This window comes from Pleurodeles waltl, chromosome 2_2, assembly GCF_031143425.1.
Source record: "Pleurodeles waltl isolate 20211129_DDA chromosome 2_2, aPleWal1.hap1.20221129, whole genome shotgun sequence".
Taxonomy (NCBI): Eukaryota; Metazoa; Chordata; class Amphibia; order Caudata; family Salamandridae; genus Pleurodeles; species Pleurodeles waltl.
In genome coordinates, this window is record NC_090439.1 from 298,835,128 (window position 1) to 298,858,558 (window position 23,431).

Here is a 23,431-nt window from a genome sequence, read left to right on the forward strand (position 1 = left end):
GTAGGTGTGTAATCCTTGCCTTCTTTAGACAGCTGCTACTACAGAACGCAATTTTTTCAAAACTCTTTGTGATTAATATCCCACATAGAAGAATGCTGAACTGGGAATGTGATTTGTTTACCACTTCCCTGAGCTACAGCTTTTGCCTTTTGTTCCTCAGGATATGAAGGTAGGTGTTCTTGGGATTAATGGTTGCCATGTACTCTCCACCCTTCAACAATGGGATGACTTCCGGCAGTGTGGTCATTTTGAGTTCCTGTGTTCTGATGAGTTTCTTTTGGAATTTGAGGTCTATGACAGGCCTCAGAAGCAAGTCTTGTTTTAGTATACGGAGGTACACTAGGCATTGTGCAGGTTGTGCTCCTCTATTGTTTCCTTTCATAATACGTACTGCTAGCTTCTGTTCTAAAACTCTCAGTTCCTGTCCTTTGTAAACTCTTTTCTTTGGTTTGCCATTTAGTGCATATTTTCTATTGCTATACTTTATCTATACTATATTATATGTAGGACCCATTTGTTAGAGGTTAATTTCCAATCCTCCTGGAGGCATTTTCCCAGTTTGTCCCCCACTGGCATTTGGTGCCAGGGGCAAACTTTCACATAGTTATTTACTGGCTGTGGCTGACGATCCAGGGATCCTGCCTTTCCTTGTGGCTCTACCTCAAAAGCTCTGCCAGGTAATGCAAGTTACTTGGGCGGTGGTGGTTCATGGGACTTGTTTGTTGCGCCACCCCACTGGCCTCCTAGTAGATGTCAGTTGCAGTAGGGAGTCATATACTGCTGACCCAAACTTACTTTCGCTAGGGAATGGCACATTAATGATGGGGTACCAAACCTCTTATTTGAATTCCGTGACTTAACTATGGATGTCTCTGTATAGTGCCAGTGCACATTTGTCGGCTGACTGTCTGCTGGATCCACCACTGACTTTAAGCATGCATCTGCTATGATGATGCCTTCATGAATTATTTTCTTGGCCCTTTTTATGTATACTGGTCAGGAGGATTTCGCATCAGTCGCTCTATTTCTTCCCACTGCTATCCATACCTGTACAGGAGTACATTGGAGTTAGCAGTTCTCCACTGCGTGGACGTTGATCTTTTCATCTTCCTTCCTACCATCGCTACCACCCACATTGTCTAGTGGTGCCCCAGTGAAAGCAGGAGTGTTAGCTCTCCTTCTTGCAGTCAATACTATGAAGGAGATGCCTGTGCATTCTTTTTAATGCAAACTGTATCCAGTTTAGAGCATTTATATTTTATCTCGACTCTAGATGTGACTGATTTTGAAGATTCCGTCTTTTTTAAAGCCCTCTTTACCTGGTCAACAATTTTCGGTAGCATGGAGAGGAATTGTGCCTTCTACTGTGAAGGGAGTGCATTTGCAGTAGGAATCACGTCTCTACTTGTTCCTGTTCAAGTTGTACCATTCGTGTTAATTATTAAATTGTGGAGAGAGCTTGTCTGGTTGCGATGGCCTGGAGGGATATAGTGAAAGTCTTCCTCTGGTAAATCAGTATCTAAATCCTGCCATACGTCATGGTACTATTGTGTTTCAATGAGGGGCTGTTCATACTGATCTCCTTCCTCATAGAATAGCTTCTACTCCGCTTCTGCGGTTTTGCATTGGTGGTGGCTCTAACTCCACCCGACTCTTTGTTTTACACCTGGTGTCACTTGCTTTTAATGTGATTTGATATTCTGTCAGGATTAATCAAATATCTCCTTCTGCAAATAAGCAGACATTTTGCCTTCGAGGCTGCACTACTTCCTCTCAATGTCAGTCCCTCTTTATTCGGCCTTGAACATCTGTACAGCTTTTCTTGTCAGACTCGAAATGGCTTCTATTTTCATTAAAATGTTTTTGCAGCCATTGAAATGGATGTTAGTTTATTTTCAAGTACTGTAGTTGGATTGCTATCGAATCCTTTTTCGATTTAAGGTACTTGTAGAAAAAGCATCGTTACTGTGTTCACTGGAGTAGCTGCATCAGTAACAAAGAAACAGTGAATTTCTGAAGGCAAGTATTTGGTTTCACAACCGTTCTTCAATGGTGTGTTTTTGCTGTGACTTCATGAGCCAAGCAGCTGGTGGGTAAAGTCAGAACTATTTATGCTTATTAGCTTCCCTTTTGTTTCCAAGAACCGAAGGAGCAGGTAGATATAAAGTAGATAAGAAAGAACAATAATAGCAGATGTTGAAACCACACTCGTCCTCACACCGCGAGAATGTATTCATGTTTTGTAAGAATTCTGTTTGTATACACTTAACTTATGAACACACGTCTGACTCAGCTATTTCATATGTGTCAATGTAATTAAACAGCAAATGAAGACTGTGCCAACTGCGGTTGAGCTTAAAATAAATGTACCTCCACTTCTGTGTTTGATTGCTGTATGTGATTATAGACACGTGTACCTGATATGTGCTTTCACAAACTCGGGGCTCTTCAGGGATTGCGTATCCCGCGGTCGCAGTTGAGGGAATCACCAGTACCCTGAGACAAAAAGTTGACTCTGCTGTCGCTAAAAGAACTCAGGGGCAACATAGTCATCGAGACCTGGTAAGAAGTACCATGGATTTGTGTAATGATGTGTCATGATATGAGAGATGTCTAATGGTTAATATGGCCACAGGGACAGTACAATGCGTTCTACTTTGTTATTGGATGTCCCACAGGATGTTGATTTTTAGTGGCTAGTGATGTGAGGGGAAGCATTTGCATTATGACGAAGAAGATTCACCATTACCACACTAAAATAATTATCTTATAGCAGTAGTGAAGATTGGTAGCTATTGCAGTAAGTTGTGTGTTGTAACTAAACAGGTAGATGAAGTACAGCCAGGTCCAGTCCAAGGAACTCCAACATGGGAGATGATGACTAAACAAGGGATGAAGCCTGGACTGCCTTTACATTTATAGCATGAATATACTGAAAAGGATTCCTCATTACAGTTTCTATTGAAGGGCACGTTTGATTATGATACATTGAATTATCTAAGAAAATGCAAGGTTGAGAAAGGAAAGTGAGAATGTTGCAATTTGGTGTGCTGAGGAAATGGGAAAAATACGCCAGGCAACAACATAAGAAGGAAGTAATGAAGAGGGAAGGAGGAGAAAGCTAGAGAAAATGGCAGAAAGACAAGGATTGATGAGTTTGCTGAAGAAATGAGGCAGTGTCATTTGAAGGGAAGTAGAGAGTCTGTGGTACATAATCCACCACATACACCCTTGACGCCTATTTCAGAGGACCCCATAATTGAACATATATTCACTAAAAGACCACAACCGCCACCCTACCGGGAGGCCACTGATCAAGAAGGGCAATTACAAGGTACTAAACCGGGACAAATCCAAACTGTGTCCCAATCTCACAATGTCTTCCTTGGAACATAATGAACGAACACCAAAGGAGGACGTAGGCTTCCCTTTCTCTCCTGTTAAAGAGAGGGCCAGGCCAGGCCACTAAATTGATGAGACATATAATTTCTAAAGAAATACAAAATAGAGTCCAAGCATTTGTTCATGATTGTTGGCTAGAAGGCACCACAAAAGTCACCTAAAAACGAAGACAGGCATTTGGGTACCTATGATAACTTTGTGAAAAATAACCTAACATAAGAATTAGGGAAGGTAATACATACATCATGTATTCATCATAATTCAGTATGGCAGCAGCCACAGCCTTAAGATTTGGCGCCGCCTACTAATTTCACCCATTGTGATGGTAGATCTGACATGTTTGCCCAGATGGATGCTGAATGTAACAATGGTTTTGCCAAATATCTAGAGTGGACAGATGAATGTCAATCTTAATTTATCAGTATGATGGGCCTTATGCGTAAAGTACCAGGGTTTAATGCCAACAACCCTTGGTACCATGTCTATGTCCCTTGGACCAAGACTGAATTGATAGCTTTATCCAAAGATATCCTGATATCAGAGATAACCCTAATAAAAGGTACACCAGAACGTAAAAATACTACGAATAGGACAGCTAACACAGAATGGTAGAGACCAAATATTTTCTAGTATCCTTCCACCTGATCTATAGAAAAAGCGTAGGAAGGAGAATTTTGAAAACGTAAATTGAACTAAAACTAACAATTAAGGAGATGCACAGAAGTATGATGGCCAAGTAACTGATGAAATAGTAGCCTTTTCAGGCAAACTGATGACTTGATTGCAAGAAATAGTGCGCTGCAAAGGATTAGACTGGACTAAGTTAAACAACTGTAAACAAGAAAAAGATGAGAATGTGGAAGCTCTCTTCTCCCAGATACAAAACATATTCTCTGACGGGGATCAGCAGGCTCTGTCCAGCTGTTTTGTAAATGGAAGCTATAAGATTATTCATCCATTCTCCATCTGATATGGGTGGATCATAGACCCAGAATCGGTTGGGACATGTTAGTGCTTCCATACGAGCAACGAGGTTTTGGTGTACCACAGTTTCACCTCTATTTTCTGGTGGTGCAATGTCAATTTGCATATCACTGATATCACAGGGATGTGCAGCTACTGCATGACAAGCCCAAAAGTGACCGGGAAGGAGCGATTCCCCTGCACGCCATACTACTGCGAGGACTGCTGCTGGACCCAGCCTATGCCCACACCTGTTTCACTGCCAGTTGAGCGTGGATGCAAACTACTTCGACTCCTTGGCAGAGATGTGTTATACTACCCCTCCCTGCCCCTCAGGCAACCGGTGGTTAACCACTGCTAGCAAGTTGCTGGTCAAATGCACACTATCCCACCAGGCAATGCACACATGTTCAGCATCCTGTTCCCTGATGGTTATGTCCTATCCCAACACAGACGATATTCGGGGTTGCTAATTCCACTCCCATAAACCAATTTGAACAAGGTCATCTTCATAGCGCCCTGCACACACAGATCTACACTTATCCTCTTGTCCCCGAAGAGTTCACATCACAGACAACATTGATAACCGATCCGGATGGTAGGGGTATGGTACCAAAGCTATGGTAACAGGAGTTGCAACGTCCACTCACGGACAAAATCTGGTATTATTGTTGCCAACAAATGAAGCTCATATCCTCTAACCACAGACACAAACTCATACATTTTAAATATTTACGATGTGCATACAAAACACCCTGCACCTTGGCTAGACTTGATCCCTAGCATTGCCCTAAATGCCATGCAGATGAGGCTGATTTTGTGCACTTGACTTGGACTTGCACCTACATGGAATGTTTATGGAGGGATGTTTTTTTCTCTTCTCTCCTGCACGATAGGAACTACTCTGGAATCCGATCCTCTTACTGCTCTGCTGTGGTATGTGTGGGATGTGCCACAGCGGGTTTGTAGGTTTATAGCAATGGCATTACTGCTAGCGAAGCATGAGATCGCCTTAAACTGTGATAGCCATCGGTCTCCAACTGTCCCGGCTTGGCTTAAAAGCTTGACCCACTGTGACAGTAATAGGGAAATATATGCCACAATGTTACATTCCACGTCCAGACCTAAAGATCTGGGGGCCACTCAGGGACTACCTATTGCTGTAAGAATCCCAAGACTCTGACTAGAATACATTGTCTTTACCGTACTATTGCTTCCTACCCTCCGCTCTTTCCTATCAGACAGGTGTGAGAATCTACCATGATACCTGTTATTGCACTGTCTATTTTTATTATACTATTGTTGACATGTCTTATACACTATTAAAATGGTGGAGTAAGCACGGCACACTATATTACAAAAAAAATCTTCCTCCGACCTTATAATTTTTTATTTTGTTTTTATTCTCAACATTTCCAATGTGGGGTACAGTAATGTGGGTTGTATGTGTTGCAAAACTAATAAATAAAGTTCTATTAAAAAAAAAGATTATCCATCCATAGCTATGGGACAACATGGGGAGTAAAGCCACTAACAAATGTATTGGCCATTGCACAATTCTACGCTGAGAGACAGGCACAGGAAGAACAGAATAAGGACTTGAAACACAAGGAGTTAAAGAAACAGGGTGCACTTCTGACACCATTGCCCGATTAAATTTCCTTGGTACACATGGCGGCAAGGTATCTCCCACTAAACTGAAATTTGTTCAACAGGAGATTGCCTGTTTACGGCACCTCCTATCAACGAGGGAAAGGAGACTTGATCCTCAGGAGTGAAAGCTGTATTGGACTTACAACCCCTTTTAACACGGCATATATGAGCCTTCCTGGGCATGGCAGGCTATTGCAGACAATGTATCCTTAACTTTTTCTTTCTTTCCAAACCCTTGCTAACGCTCAAAACTAAAGATGCCCCACAACCTTTACCATGGTTAACTGACACCTCAATAGTTTTCTGCAAATCAAACAGCCACATTGTGTTGCTCCTGGAATGCCTAACTATACTAAAGAATTTCACCTTTTGGACATGAACAAGTTGGGTACGAACTTGCTGTTCTCCCACAACATCAGGGTGACGGAAAAAGACCCTGACCTTATTTTACCACACTGTAGACATAGTTGCTCAAGGCTTACGAGCATGCCTGTGTGTAACTGCAGCAGTTTCCCTAAAACAAGCAGAAATACTGATTCTTGGACACAAAGTGCATATGTGTGTTCCTCACTATGTAGATATTCTGTTAAAGAAAACACAAATTCAATATCTGAAAAATGCCAGAATAACACAATGTAAGTTGTTTGTTAAGTCCTCATGCTACCATACATCAGTGTAACACACTTAATGCAGTGACCCTCTTACCCGTTCCCCAGAATGATAATGACAAGCCCCATGATTGTGTACTGATCACAGACAGACAGAGCAAACGGAGAATTGATTTGCAGGACACACCAATGGAGGAAAGAGATGGTGACCCATGGGTTGATGGCTCTTGCTTTAAGTTCAAGGATGGGACAACCACTGCAGCTTGCTATGCTGTTACCATCTTACACAATGTCATTGAAACTTGTAGACTATTAGCATTATCGGAAAACCAGCTGGATTAATGGCATTAACAAGAGCCTGTGAGCTGAGCGATGGATTAACTGTGACTATATACACTGATAGCCAACATGCGTCTGGAGTTGCACATAATTTTTGGCAGGCTCTGGGCAGAAAGTGGTTTCCTTGCATCTCAAGGAACAAAAATACAACATGGCCACTGATGAAGGAAATGCTTTTGCGGATGAAATGGCCAAACAAACTGCACAAAATGTCATATTATTAACATATGCTTCCCACCAATTCTTTGTTGAAGGAAAGCACATATGACTTTAGTGATGTGGCGTCGCAGATTTATAAAAGCAGGCAACGAAGGAAGAATTGCAGTAATAGCACCAATATGGTACTCTGGTGAATGGATATTGGAAGGATCAACATGGTTATCAATTCAAACTACTTGACACAATGATAAATTCTATTACATTGATGATGCAACAGACGAGACAGCACTGTAAAAAGCATGTAACTGTTTTGGTAAAACGCTAATATATGGAAATTGGCAGACAAAACATAAAAATAGCATGGTATGCCCACAATATAATGCAGGTAAAGGAATTCCTACCACCTACAGGACATTTTGCACCTGCTGAGACACCCTTCGAACATTTGCAGATGGACTTTATTGCGCTACTTCCTACAAGTAGCTATCGGTATGTACTGACTGTGGTGTGTATGTTCAGAAAAGTGGATCGAAGGCTACCCTACTTAGCGATGCGACTCTTGACCACAGCTAAATGCCTGCTGAAAGAATTATTTCCATGCTATGGTTTGCCCCGGATGATTTTAAATGACAACATGCGCACTTCATCAATAAGGTAATAGAATAGGTCTGCAAGGCAATGGGAGAAGCAACAGAAGTCTCAATGTGTATATCGCCCTTCCTCCCACCAGGCAGCCGGTGCCATCGAAAGGAGAAATTGCATCCTGAAGGCAAAGGAGCTCAAATATGCAAAGAATCTACACTGACTTGGGTGGATTCATTGCTATTACCCTTATGAGTATGCAATCGAACTCGGATACTGTAACGCGTCTCAGCCCACATGAAACAGTGACTGGACAGTCCCTCACCTCTTGGGTGGTCCTAAAAACATTGTTCACAACACAATTAACTGACACACTGCTACAAGAGTTTTGTGTTGAACTGACCAAACATGTTTCTGCCACTAATAAACAGGCGAAGGTTGCCTTGCTGTTGCCTCTGCAGAGGCTTGGACACACCACTACTGATGGAAAAGGTAAAGTGCAAAGGGGTCCAAACTGCTCAGGAAGAACAAGCAGGAAGGAACTGAACCATTCTGACAAAGAAATTGTGCATACCATTTGACTTGATAATCATTACTACCCTAATAGCCATTGTCATCTACTTGTATGATCTATGCTTCCTGAAATTACGGGGTTTAAATAATACCAGGCTTACTGAAGATCTGCACGATCACCATTCCAAAGAGTACCATAAAAATGTTGCCATACAAAGGATGAACGCCTACCACAACGAAATAAAGTTCTCAGATTGTTGGATTTATCTAAAACGTCCTTCTGTAACACAATACGGGATGCCTTTGAGTTTGAAGTATAACGATTCTTGTTATATTCTATTTAAAGCAGTGATCACCTGGTTTTCTGGTCCGAGAGATACGGATGTCATAAGCAAATAAGGTGATGAAATAGTGCTACTATTGGGTTGTTCCGTCGGAGCAGAAGGTTTTACCCTATAGGTCCAACTTCAATAATAGTGTACTAAGTAAAAGATACAAACAAGTCGTCCCAGGGATGATATTTCTTCACTATTTGGAGCCTGAGGTTTGACTATATTGAAGGTAATAATAGTTATGGTAATTGCAACATTAGCTGTTTGTTTCCGTAAATATGCTTCCTGTTTGCTGCCAACCATGTACCAAATAATGCATTCCCACACCAAGTAATTTTCATGTTTCAAGTGTCATGATACAGCGGGAAGAAGAAGTGGCTGCACTAATGCAAATAAATATTGAACAGCTAGTTTGTAACTACATGTCGAAAAGTTGTTCAAAGGGCAGTTTACACTGCATTAATATTTTTCAAATAAAACAAAATATTGGTTCTTTAAAAGAAACTGAAAATAGCGTTGTTAAATAAAAAACAATAACAATTTGAAGAGTTCAAGTAGACTATGCATACTGCCTGGTTCTCCAAAACAATTATGCCTCAAAAGAAGTAAAGATATTAAAGTCAAGTAATAAAGTTGAAATGTACCTGCAACTCTTTTATTGAGAAACTGCTTTAGTGTTCTTAAAAATTCAAAATGGTTTAACCACTTGCTAAACGGTCATTTTAATTGGCAGGTTAATAAGAACAGTTTTATGCAAGAAATACATTGCCTTAATCTATCACCTGCCTTGAGATGACGATTTTATTCCTTTTGATCTCACATTATCCTATCCTATTATCCTAAATTAATGGTAACAAACAGGTGAACTACAGAAAGGCATTTGGTAAATCTGACTTGGTTCTATGCAGAGATAGAAGCAAGTTATTTACTTTTATGTTGTTGAAGACCTTATTGTTTAAAACACAGTACATTGAGTGCTGCATTGCTTCTGATTGGATGAGCTGTATCTTTCCAGGGGTGCTGCAAGGGGAACATTATTTTTATCTTTCCTTCAGCACTTTATCAGAGTGCATGCCATGTTTCCACTATCTCTCACTTGTCCACTTCAACATTCCCTCTTGCGTGCACATTAATACCCCCATTCATCTGTTGCTCCCCATCACACTTTTCCCACATTTTTTCAATTATTTATTTTCCAAGAGGGCTCTGCCCTGTGCTCTAATTATGAACTTGTCCTCCCTTGCTTGACCACTGCTGTCACCCCACTCCCTATCCAGCTCTCTGGTTTTATTATTTCATTTTGGAAGGCCCACCAGAAGCAAAGTGCTACTGGTTTGCGCAAATCTCCTTTTGCCCGATTATTGTTATTTTTACCTTACTGTTCTGAAATTACACTTGGCCCTGCTAAAACCATAAAGTAATACATCATGTGCACCCACATGTCCTGCAACCATTTTGGAAAACCCATTCCAAGATGGCCACCGCATGCTCGCATCACAATACTCTGGCAACCAATTTGACTTTCTTACTTTATTGTACCAATCTGGCTGGTGGACATTAAAGAATGGTAAAGTAAAGATAAAAGATAACTGCAAGAAAGTGACAAGCATTTGAAAAGCAAATAGGTCAACTCTTGCCTTTTAAACGTGAGAATAACTGGCTTTGCCAATCCTTGAACTGGCGGGAAGCATTCTTATTAAAGAGAGTCGAAGACACTGTTTTGGCACTTGGTTCATTTCCCTCCCTTTTTTTGGCAAATGTTTTTGTTTTGCCATAGTTCCGTACTTCTTATGATTCTGCATACACAACCAGCATTGAAGCGCCCAGAATTTTGCACTTTGTCCCAGAAGCACAGGCATGGTTAGTTGCTGGCGGTTGGAGCTCAAGATAATTCCATGGTCACAGTGAGTTGCACTGAAAGTGTTAACCATTATGTCTTTTATGCTGATATGCTACACATAACAACAAATCATTTTCCAAAGTAAATTACAACCATTTCGTACTGCCATTATTGGAAAGGAAGAGTGATCCATTCTGATCCAGCAGCTATTACTGAGCCGGATTCAGGTAGGCCTCAGTAAGATATGTGGACTTTGACCTGATACAATGGGATCAGACTGGATATATACACCAGGACCGACATGTTGTATAATTTCCGTTCAGAGTAGCAACCTGCAGTTGGTGAGAGAGGGCTCTTACTTTCAGTTCAAGCTGTGCCTACCAAAAGTGCAGCTTAAAGGACCATCAGCACTCCTATGGTTGGAGACTCATTCTGGTTGGGTGCACTAGCTGTAGCTTAACCCTTGATGCCAATGGCATCTAGGGAAACAATGGCATTCAGCTTCTCACTTAACTGCTTAAGATGGACTATAAATTGGAGGCAGGTGTTTGCTATTCCAAGCTCTGTATGTAACAGATGTGCATGCACAGAAAGGTCAGATGGTATCTGTCTATATGCGTAATTACATTGATCACCATTCATACGGCATTTGCTAAAAAGCTATTATTACTACCCAAGAGAGCCCCATTAGCAACCTTAAAATATCTTAAGTTGGAAAAAAAGGCCAGGTTCTACACTTAAGATATGCAGATGACATGCAGCTATTTGATGCTGCCATAACTCAATGAGCTATATTATTAGAACAGTCAAAACCAATATGGGGTTGGGGTCTTCCTATCTGGAGGGGATCTGGACTGGCAGTTTGGGCCAGACTGTTTTTATTGGAGCAGGACCAAAAATGATTTACATAAGGCAATTCTAGTTCTCTGTCTAGAATGTCACAGTGGGTGAAAAAATGGCCTGGAAAGCAGCCCTGAACAATCACCAGTGGCTGAGATTAATTTACGCATTCCTTTCATCACCTTTATGTTTTCAGAGCCGATGCACTGGAAAAATAGTCTTGAGTGCATTCCTTTCATCACCTTGTTGATTTTACAGCTGATGCCCTAAGTTCAACTGACATGCCAAGGAGTGGGTCCCCTGCTCACTGTGCCATGCGACTTGAGTTCTAACTCAATGATGAGACCTAAGTAGGTCACAACCGGTCTGGAGTTACTTGTTTTTCCGACATGAAAGGGACCTGGACTGGCAGTTCGGGCTGGACTCTTTGTATTGGAGCAGCCCCAAAATTGATTTGAATGAGGCAGGGCTTGGTCTAGAATGGCACAGTGGGTGATATACAATGGTCTAGAATGCAGCCCGATCGATTGCCAGTGACTGAGATTAATACAAGTATTCCTTCCATTACCTTTTTGTTTCTGCAAGGCAATATCTGGCACCAGAAAAAAGGAAGGAGAGCAAAGGCTCTGTTCTGATGACACAACAACTGAAGCCCAGCAGGTGAGAGGTATGCAAGTGCTTCCCATCGGTGCACTCTATTTTACTCTTTGTGGATCGGAGGATCTGCTTCTTGGCTGCTAGAGAATTAATGGAGGAGTTCAGAAGGGTGATGAAGCATAGTTTGTGAGTGGCTTACGTGGAGGGGAAGTGGGAGAAGGGCAGATTTTTGGTTGTGAAAGAAACAGCACAGAACAAAGGAGTAAAAAGACTAATACCTCAGGTACGAGCAACAGAAAGTAGCCCCACAGATGGAGGAAAAGACACACCGCTAGACAAAGAATATGAAGTAGGGTGAGAAATCAAGAAAGCAAAATGAAAATATGCCATTCTGGGGGAAGAAATACACTTTTTTGTTCCATGAAAATCGTAAACTCTGAAGTTGAATTGGGCTATGCCTTCTGAATGACAATGTTGTACGTAGGTGAAATGAGGATTTTAATAAACTTCCAAGCTTCAAAATGTCTGCAGTTCTGAAATATAAAGATAATAGTTGAGCAATTGTTGAGTTTCAGAGATGTATTGCCGATTGAGGGTCCTTAGAACTAGAGGACAATCACTGCTAGGTTTGTTTCTTGACTTGCATGGATGCATTTCTGCATCCATACTGATATATATTTTTACAATTATCACTGCAGCTGTCCGACCCCTGAGCTTTTAAGACTAGTGTGAACTAGATCCTGTCAGATCACATGGACTCTGTGTCATTGAGCAGTAGCCTTGATTTATGGGCTTTTAAATTATGTTAAGCTCTACCATTTGTATCCCATGATTGTGAGGTTTGAATAACTTTTTTCACCCTGCCTCTAAAATGTTTAATGCTAGTTATAAGATCTGTCTGTTAACCAACTTTGAAGGGGCCCTACAGATAAAATGAAGTGAAAAAATACCTTGCATAACCAGACTTTCTTAGCAGCCTGAAGACCTAATAATTTTAATGAACATCTAGAATACATTAGGTTAAACAAGCCACTGTTTGGTTACCATTGCTTTATGGAAAAACATGAGCCCCAACACCGAAAGAGTAGTCAATCTTACCTAGCATATCACACATGTAATGGAATATTTCACTAGTGCACCTTTTATAACCTCAATATTTGTAGACAAAGTTGTGTGTAAACTGCTCCATTTGACCCAGTGTTCTTTAAATAATATTTACCCTGGGAATGGGGGAGCCGAATCCCCCAGACTCTATCTGAAGTTATTTGTTCAATGCAAGGAACAGTATCATTCAACTACTCACCATCACTGTGTTGTATGTTTATGACTATGTATCACTCCAGTTGGACTTGCTTTTAAAAGTAACAGAAACCATTATTATGAGAATGGAAGTAGCCCCTCCCCATTAGTAATAGCATACAGCTTCCATCCTTATTCTAATGATTTCTGTCACTCTGAAGAGCTAATTTTAGAGCAGTTGATACTCATTCATCATTAGATGACACAACGATGGTGAGTAGTTCTACCATACTAGTCTCAGTATAACACCCATCACAGTCTGTTAATTCTATAGCGTGTTATATGTTGTATTTAGGAAGGACAACTCTTTGGGCTCCATAATTGTTTCTCTGATTTCCATTTTGTGTTATATATCTTCTTTTCCACCACCAATTCCTTTCAGTACGATTTCTTTCCCCAGGAGCAAGATGGAACAGTGAGCACTTTAAAAACCTCTAAACTCCAATAAGGATTTATTTTTTATTGTGGGTTTTGTATTATGCTGTCTTGTCATCTGGAATAAATATTGGTAACTAAGGTATTTCTCCAATGGTTCCACACATATCTTGACTTATCCAAACTTATGTATGTCAATGGAGCCTAAGGTACTCTGTAAAAACAACACACATACATCTTGAGGACTAATAATCTACATGCATTTCGACACCCAAACACTGAAACCACGTATACTACAGTGTGACAAAGAACTAACTACCCCCCCCCAAAAAACATCTTCAGATGGGTGATAAAAAAAATCACTTCAAATATCAGGTTTATGTTTTTTTTAATTCTTGTTATGTCTCCCACCGTAACCTATCGCTAACATAAATAGTTTCCTTTCCAAATGATTAGTTTAGGTGAAAAATAAGTAATATCTGGTCTGTCCTACAGAATGATCTATCCTTCCTACTTCCTTTGATATACATTTTCAATTTCTACGCTAGAATGTGGTTGCTAATGAAGGTCTCTTTTGATTCCAAAGCATTTACCCTCCAAGAGAACTTCATAGGCAGTGAATGTCAAGAGCTTATTGGCAACTAAGGTCCATTTTAAAATACAACCACACGCAGACTTTTGAAAGCTGTGAATTGTCTTTCCCTCCAAGAAAGTAGAAATTCTTTGGACAATGGGATGGAAAACCGTGCATTACCTAGGTCTATGAACGGTCATCAAAAACATACACACTTTGTATGTGCACAAGGAGCATCAGTTAGAGATAAGAAAATCTCAAATAGAATACAGTATCTTACCTTTCTGGAACAATTCAGGATGAGAGACAGTTCATGAAGTGCAGCTTCAGCTGACTTACATATAGAGCAGCCATCTCCCTCAAGGGTCACACTGTTCACAAGGACAAAGCTGGGGAAAAATGGTGTTAAGACATATTCAATGGTTGCGGTCAAGCTTCAAAGTAATATTTGCATTCAGGACACACCCAGGAAGAAGATGAAATCTTCTGGAAATCTGTACATACTGCACACGTTTTTTGAAAGTGTGTTGAAACAAACCTATTTCAAGAGTAATTGTGGGAACAAAGCGGAGTTCAAGCTATTTTGTCACAAATGCACCCCTCATGGAATATTGCTGAGGTACAATGGAAACAATAGTTTATGGACTAGGGACTAAATTGACTGAATAAAAGAACTTCAGAGGCTGTACCCAAATTTTGAATGCCAATATTGACAATAGAAGACAGACTACTAATCAGAGTAATGGTACTGCTCTATGCGTATACCTTTTTCTTACTCTTCCTTCTAGCTGCAATGAAGGATTTGTGATCTATTGGCTATGTTTCTGCTCTTGAAATGAAGGGAGCTAAGTACTAATCCAACCTTTGGTGCTAGGCCACTTTTATGTGAATCTATAATAGTTATATACTTTCCTATTAAGTGTCCTTTTTATTAAATTATATATGTTGGTTATTTAGATATAAATGGCAAATAGAAAATGCACATTTGTTCATGTCATTATTCTTTACAAAGTGATAATCAAGTAAGCTTTAACATATTCATGTTATTTTGTATGAATCAAATTCTCTGTTCCATTGAATCTTTTAAGTAATGAAGGTTTCATTGAAGTTGACAACTTAATTTCTTGCTTAGTGTTTTGAAATAATGGCCACGGTTTCACATAATGTAAGTAACTGGAAGGGTGCCAAGGCCCTTTCTGCATTTTGTTTGTTCCGAAAGATTCACCAGTGATAAGATACATTGTGTAAAGTAAGAACAGAAGGTGAAGAGACAGAGAGGAACTTTGTGCTAGAGACACAAGAGAAAGGTCATACAGAACCATATCAGCTTCCTTTGCTGAAGGCTATTGGGAGGAACATTTAGCCTTTGCCGGGTGGGCTTATCGGCCTGCCTTCCGAAGCAGTTAAGAATAGCACATGCTGCTATTTTGCTGAAGACTGGTCCTACTGTTCAAAAGAGGTATGTGGGTATGGCCCCTTTTCTTTTGGTACTACGTTTAGCTTAGTTAGCTTAGTTAGCTAAAGAAGTGAGGGTGGGGTTGGAGATAATAATACAAAGAACACTTTATGGTATAAACAATATGTTACAATATTATCTGCTATTCACCCTATTGTGAATTTTGCTGCCATAACTTTACTGATAATTATAATAGTTACTCTTCACATTTTATGCACTAGGATAGGATTTTGATTAAAAAAAATAATCTTTAAACTATATCTCTGGTTGGTTCTCTATGGTTCTTGAGTGTGTCTTTCTTAACAAAAGTGGTCTTGAGTTCCACTAATTATCTCTCTATCTTGTAGGACTGATTGTTGCCCTAAACACACCTCATACTCAAGAACTCCTTATGTGGTAGAGGAGCGGTTGCAGTCCAGGTGGCTTTCTATCTCGAGATGGCACATTTACAAAGTCCTTAGTGCCAGGAGGCCTAGAAAGAGTATTTTTGGGCCTTGTTCTTTAAAGTCCAAATTTTTTTTCAAATCTGCGTATATTGCTTCATCCGTCTATGTCTAATATTGTGACTAAATGTTAAGTATAAAAGGTGCCATTTAAAAATATTTAATACTCACAATATTGCTCCATTGCTCTCCAATAACCTTTACACTGATTTATACAACCATTCTGACACCTTTGATCTAATTTCCAACCTCATTATTATGTAGAGTCATTCAGATAGAGCCACTTAGTTTACAAACATAGGCCCTCTTGACCATCCTGGCAGTCTGAAGACCGCCTGGGCCGCTGTGGGGGTGTCACCGCCGACGGGCCTGCGGTGAATATCGCCAAATTAGGAATTTGGCGGTCTTGCACCCTGGCAACAGGAATAAGCATTCCTGTCGCCAGCATACTCTCGCACACACATCCATGTGCACTCACACCCTTCTACACACAAACGTGACATATACACCCATTCACACTGACAAACTTACACAAAAACCTCACTCACGCACCCATTCACTCCCCCTCCCCATTGCGCATATGTACATTTGCACAACCCCACCTGCACCACATACACGCACTCACCCGCTCTCCCCAATCCACTCACACACTCAACCCCCTCTACACACAATCACTCACACACGCTGACACGCACCAACAATCACTCCACCCGCATTCACGATATTCACACACGTGCACACACACACTCCCCTGTCGGACATTCCACTTACCTCGTTTGTCGAGGAGTTTGTCTGGGAGGGCCTCCCCATCTGGACACCGCCACGCCCTATTACAGGCTGCAATACGGTGTGCAGTCTCTTTTTGACGTGGCGGTACCGGTGGCAGTACCGCCTCTGCATCCCCGACCGCCAGCACAACTGGTCTCGAAATTCCACCTGATTTCAGGTGGAAGTCAGAGATCAGTAGTATTAGGGCAGTTTTAAGACCGCCAGCACTATCGGTGTTTCGACACCCTCGGCTTAAATAATGTATAACTATAACTCAGGATTTTAAACTCTGAATTTTAAACTCTCTTCATGCCAACACTGGGGAATAGTTTACAAAGTAGAGATCACTTTGACAAAGGTTAAGGATTAGCCCAGGTGCGACATCACATGAACAGATTTCTGCTTACACTGAGCACCTGAAAGTAGTGTGGTTCTTATGACTACACTGATGGCTTCTTAAAATACGGACTTGTTTCTGGAAGACCCTTCAAGTTGACCTGCACTAATTAAATAAGTGTGAATTGCTTTAATCAGGAACAGTTCTGTGTCCCTGGAAGACTGGAATTATAGGGCAGCATAATGGAGATAAAGGGCCTTATTTAGACTTTGCCAGATAGCATACCCTTTTGCAAATGTGACCAATATCCTGCCGACTGTATACAAATGCTATAGGATTTAATGTAATTGTAATATGGAAGACTTGCTATTAGTAACCCATCTGCCAAAGTATAAATCAGGCCCAAAGGCATTTGTTCTAATTTTTGAAGTTATTCCTCATATCTCTGTGAGAAAGCCATTTGTTTTGCTCTACATGAGCCAGAACAAGTGCATGCAGTTGAATTCTCCAATGTCTTGCCATACAGATCAGGGATCACAATTTTTCATTTTTCGTTACTCTTGGGGAGGTTAACACTGTAGAGGGGTGTTCACTTATTCAAACTGCGCTAGTCTAGCATACCATGATTGAAATCTGACCTTCTACCCATGGCTGGCACTAAGATAATTTACCATTCTGCAGGATGCAGATCCTAAGTCTCCAAATGGCCATCTCCTCCCTTCCATTTCTAAGCTTGAAAACTTTGTTTCATATAAAGGTTAGATTTAGAAGTAATCAACATCAGGAGAATACTGAAATAAATGACTTTGGTTCTACTACTATTTGTTTGAAAAGAAGATCCCATTCTATCGTTTGTGTTGGCCTTCATGTTGTGTGACTTACTCCAAGCATGTTTAGCAGTTAACACAGAAAATGTTAGTGATTACAATAAAACTCCTGATGAAGTAATCTCTATCTGACAAGAGGTTTTGCTGGAACTTACAATGTTTAACTAGTCAAAGAACTAAGCTGCAAAATACCTTTCAAACTAGTCTCATGTGAACTGAATATTTCTGACTTGAGAATCAGCATGCCTCTTTCCCTTCTTCTCAGATAGCCTGGGTCAGTGAGCTACAGGTTAATTCTGCTCATAAAATGAAACTTAATATTTAAGGCATTTTTAGATTTCCAAATCAAACAGGAGATGACTCTTTCCTAAAGTCAAAGACTTTAGACAAGTCCCATGAACTGCGCCACTTAATTGTTAAGCTCCACATCAAGTGTGGTACTCATTTCATTGAGCGTACTCTAACCTTGGTATTGTGTGAATTTGATTTTCTAGCATAGATAGGCTTGCACTTCTGTGTGATGGATGTGCCTTTGTTCCTACAGTTTTCAAGACTGTGCCTAGGAAACGTATGGTGTGGGAAGACAGTATGGGCGATTGTCCTCTGTTCAGGTTAAAGACCAGTCTGGTGAATGGATTTATGCAAGATGTTATTGAGTTGTTTTTTTAAGTTTCCATAGACAAGTCCTGACCATTCAGTCATTGAGGTAAGAGTATTAATCTGTTGATCCAAGGGGCAAAGATGTGTCACTACTAGTGCCATATATTTTGTGACTATCTTCATGGCTCTTCTGAGTCCAAAGGGTAACACTGTGAATTTGAATGGTGACCAGGCACATAAAATCTTGAACATTTCTGTTGTCTAAAGTGAATGGGAATTTGGAAATGGGCATTTTGTAGGTCTAAGAAGCCATAAATTCTCCTTCCATCGAAAGCTATAATACCTCCTCTAGGGTGACCACATGGAACAATGGCTTTCATAGGAAGAGACTGAATTGATATCTATCTACAACAATTCTCCATTCCCTTAAATTCTTTTTGGTTATGTTATGTGTATTTGTAAAGTGCACTATCATCCATGAGGGTATTATCAAACTGATTACCAAACCCTGGAGGAGAAGCCTAACTTCCAATGGCTTTTTTTTTACTTGTTCTATAGCATCTTTTCATAGCATCGGGATTTCGGTCTTCAGTAGAGGAAGATGTGTGTACCTCAGTTTGAAAGGTGGTGTTTCTGGAGGATCCTGGATAAATGTCAGAATGCGTCAAAAATGGATTAAGTCTAATCCCCAGTAGCCGGTGTGATTTGTACCCACTCATGCCAGAAAGCAGAGCTACTTACACCTATGGGGCAATCGCTCCAAGCAATATTAACTGTGGTAGCTACTGTCTTAGAGCTGTCAGTGAAGATGTCCTGTGACTTCATCTCACTTCCTTTTCCTACAGGTATAGCCTGTGGCTTGTTGTGGCATGCTGCGGGCAGTGCTTTGTATACTTGTTGTTAGTGTGCCCCTTAAAAATACTAACAGTATGACTGTAATTGAAGCTGATAAGGATAGCTATAATTTTGCAACCCTCCACAACATATCTGGCCTCTTGCCCTAGCTCCTAGAAAGTGCTGTGTATGCCACTGTAGTAAGGCTCTAAAGAATCGAGCTGTCTCCTTGTCAGTTTCAGTGCTTTTCAGGGCCTCATCAATGCGCTTGCGGAAAAATCTAAAGGTATATCTAGTAAGCATTTTTGGACTTCTGCTCAAAACGATGACACTAGATTAGAGCAACATCTACAAATCATTACAGGCCCTGCAAATGGCCAGAATCCCAAGAATTGTCACATCCATTGCAGAACTGACAGGAGCTGCCAAAGTTTGTTCTTCCTTCTTAAATAATTGCCTCAGCCATTTAAAGCTAACCTGAGGCAGTATATCCTACTGCTAATTTCTGGTGCTATGTCAGACCACATTTGGAGATTGTTCCTGCCTGAGATAGCCAACGTGTCAGCTCTTATCAGCGTGGCTGCCATTAAAGACAACCTTGTTCTGAGGGCAACAAACTCAACCTCCATCCCTTCCTACTCAGTAGAGCAGTGCCAGTGATGCCTGGATTGCCTGATCCTCTATCAGCTTATTGCATTACTGTACAATCTGCTTTACGACGCCCAGTGAATGATACTGGGATGTTATCAAGCACCTTGTCTTTTTATCCAGTCTGGGATCACTGCTGCTATTGTTGCAGGTTTCTGCATTAGTTTTAAGCCATCTTGCCAGAGGTGGTCTGTAATCGATACAGCTTTGACAGATTCCTTGCTGGTTCCCAAAAGTCATGCGGAAGTAATTGGTTTCTTTTCTTGCTAGTGGCAGTTCAAATCTCAGGAAGTTCTTTCTATAAGAGCAATAAACCTACTGATGTCATTTGGTAGTGAGTCAAGTGGCAGAGGTAAGGTTTGCTCCCATTTCCTTAGGCGAAGTCTTGGAGCTTCTAGCAACTCCCCTTCTTTATGAATACTGATTGTCATCTGACATATCTGCTTGGACCCAACTTTGTAGAGGGTCTGCTGTTAGAGCTGTATTCTAAGGCCTTGGTGTTGATGGTATCGTCTCTGCTGGCTGATGAGATTCGACCGGTGGCTGTGGTTTCTCTGGTGGATGTAGACACATATTTTAATAATCACAGTAAATCAAGTTTGTTGGCTGAGAGAGTGGTTCAGCCGGGAAACAAGCATAATAATCTACCATCATGTATTGGATATTTATAAGAAGATCAACTGGCACTTGCATCATTGATAGATCATGGAGCCTTTCATAGACTCATTCTTAAGTGTCCTAGTGGCAATCTTAATGTGCCTAATCTTCAGCGATTCCCATTCTGGAAATCATGGACAAACAGCATGATAATGTTGTAGTTGCAGTTCTGGGTTTCACTGTGGTGAACAATGCAGTTCTTCATCCTGTGTTCTCAGGACCTTAGCCAACAGTGTAGTTGTCAAAGAGGGAACCAGTATCAATGATTTTGTCTTTTACATCTAACAAGAAATTGTTGGGGGCATAGTTGCAGATAAAGATGTTCTTTTTTCATGTCACACTCAGGTGAAGGAGAGGCAGGCCTGTGCAAGTTTTTGAAAGCCTTTTTATGAAACTTAGCCTAGGTCTCAAAATGGGTAAGGGCCAAATCGTTTGTGAAGATGCCTTTTTTGACACCTTAATAAGCTATTGGTGGCAAATATGTTTCTTTTTCTCTTGTGAAGGAGGAGCGCTTTGGATGGACTCATTCCCCGATGAGGAGGTATCAGATGAATTCGATTTCTGAAGCCATGTTGGCAATTCTGGACACTGAAGGTTTTGGCAGAAAATGTCTACAAATGTTGTTGTATTATGGACAAAAGCAGTAAAGGAACATCCTGTGAGGATCATCAGATCAGAATATACCCTCATTCTGCCACAAGCCGAGGGGGAATATAGGGTTCAGGGCACTCACCTCATTGGCTAGACTTCGAGATGTTTTCAATTAGGTGAATGTGCTCCTACAGAGACATGGGTATAAATCATTTCAGGCCATTTAATTCCATACTGCTATTCTATGTTACAGTGGGACATCCACTTTGAAGACAGGAAATGAGCCAAGCATGTCGGTCTATGAAAGATCCAATGCTATGGATCTATGTATTCTAGGGGAACCTCTTCTGGTGATATCATTTACTGTAGAAGGTGCCGAATATAATGGCTATATCACAATTGTTCTGTTTTACAGTTCAATCCTCACCCCTAATAATGTCTTTTCTATTCTTTGTTTTTTTTAATTTATATGTTCATTGGTCCCTAACAGCAATGTTTGTTCACATTTGTACAAATTTCACTTTGTCAAGGTTTAGCTTCAATTCTAGACTATGACAGACCCAGCCCTCTTCTGTGCCCATTCTATTTCTTATAGGAGAGTTTCTAAGACTTTTATCACTTCTACTCTGGTCTTATTAGGCACAGCGTAGGCTGAGATTAAATACCTTGTGACTACAGCTTTCAAGCCACCCCTAAAGGTGTTCTCATCCGCTTCACATGTGTGATCCACAACCATAAGTGATTACTGTGTTTGGGTATATCCTGGACTAGTTTATTAAGTAGCAAACTGCCCATTAATCTCCAGTGATTAATGCTGTGTGTATGCATAGGAGAAGAGAGTCTTATAGATATCATGGCAAGTCAAAAAGGGCATCAATAATACATGCACATATGAAACATATATAATGTATTTTGGGAAGCAACTTAGAGCACAGTATAAAGTGATACAACTTGTGTACAATCGATGACCAGTGGAAAAAAAATTGAAATCAATGTCACTGGGGTGTAAAGTAATCCAGGCATCCATTGTGCCTCTGCTAAAAAGGCAAACTCGGTTTTCTTTAAAAAAATAAGCTTGTCTGCCTCACTCTCCTGGAGGATCCATCTTTGACTCTACCCAGCACCACAATGAAATCTCCTCTTTTATTTGTACCTCATTCTGCTACTTGTAAAACTTTCACAGTGGCTTCCATAATAAACCTTTCCTGTCCAGTGTTAGGAGCATAAATACTGGCTATAGTTAATCTAAACAAGACTATCATAAGCAGCAAATTTAATAACTGGTATGTTTTCCTGACTGACTTATTACACTGGACGGGAAGACCTAGGCAATGGCTAAAACCATGTGCTCTATTTTATGTTGTCTAGAAGAGAAATATTGTCTGGGTCAACTATCTTGATTCGTAACGATAACAGACATTTATAAGCATGCACATTTCTTGAATAGTATGTCTCCCTTTAAATTGTTTTACATGTTAAGCACAGTCATTCTTTTTGCCAGTGAGTTCAGGATTTTTTTTGCAATAAAACTAATAAGCTTTATCACATGGAGGCAGGTTTTGTACACAGTTCAAGACCTTAAGGGCTTGAAAGAGTAAGTTGTGATGACAATTATCAAGCCTCCTTCAGTACAGAGCACGGCTCCAGCCTCCAAACTGGTTTGAACCCCATCAAACCTTAAAGAACCAAGACTGCACAACAACAGTCCAACTTAAAACAAACTACAGTCTGCAAATCCCTCCAAAAACGTAAATGAATATCCATTCCATTCTCATGGATCACTGGTCAGTAGGTTGTCTCCCTGCCTTTCTCCCCCTACTGTCCATGGAACCTATTTGACACTTCACACTTTTACCTGCAAGAATATTAAATAAATGCACCTTATGACCTTGAAATGTGACCTACCCTTTGCTCCAACCAGAGGAATCCAATCCTTTTCTTTTTAAAATAAGTGTACTCTTGCGAGTCTTTCTAGGTGGGGGCCTCTCTTATTGGATGCCTCCAGGCTCATTCTGTGCATGCGGTTTAGCTACCTCAAAGGATCTTCAAGTCTTCCTGAAAGGGATGCACCAGCTCCTGCACAAAGCTATATACATCTTGCCCATCCTCTCCTTTTGGAAGGCCTAATAAAACAGATGGGGTTAGTTTGTGACCTGTTTTCAAGGTCCTTGTGCTTGAGTTGACGTTTTTCATT

The 23,431-nt window shown here is 40.6% G+C and overlaps 1 protein-coding gene across 4 annotated transcripts in view; it reads right to left on the reverse strand.

Annotated features, from left to right (window-relative positions):
* The window catches only part of MPPE1 (metallophosphoesterase 1), a 442,317-nt gene that overhangs the window by 207,211 nt on the left and 211,675 nt on the right, over positions 1–23,431 (reverse strand). For all 4 annotated transcript variants that reach the window (XM_069219749.1, XM_069219751.1, XM_069219750.1 and 1 more), the window contains one exon: positions 14,357–14,465. In XM_069219749.1, coding sequence (XP_069075850.1) covers positions 14,357–14,465 — 109 coding nt within the window. The remainder of the gene's footprint in view (positions 1–14,356; positions 14,466–23,431) is intronic.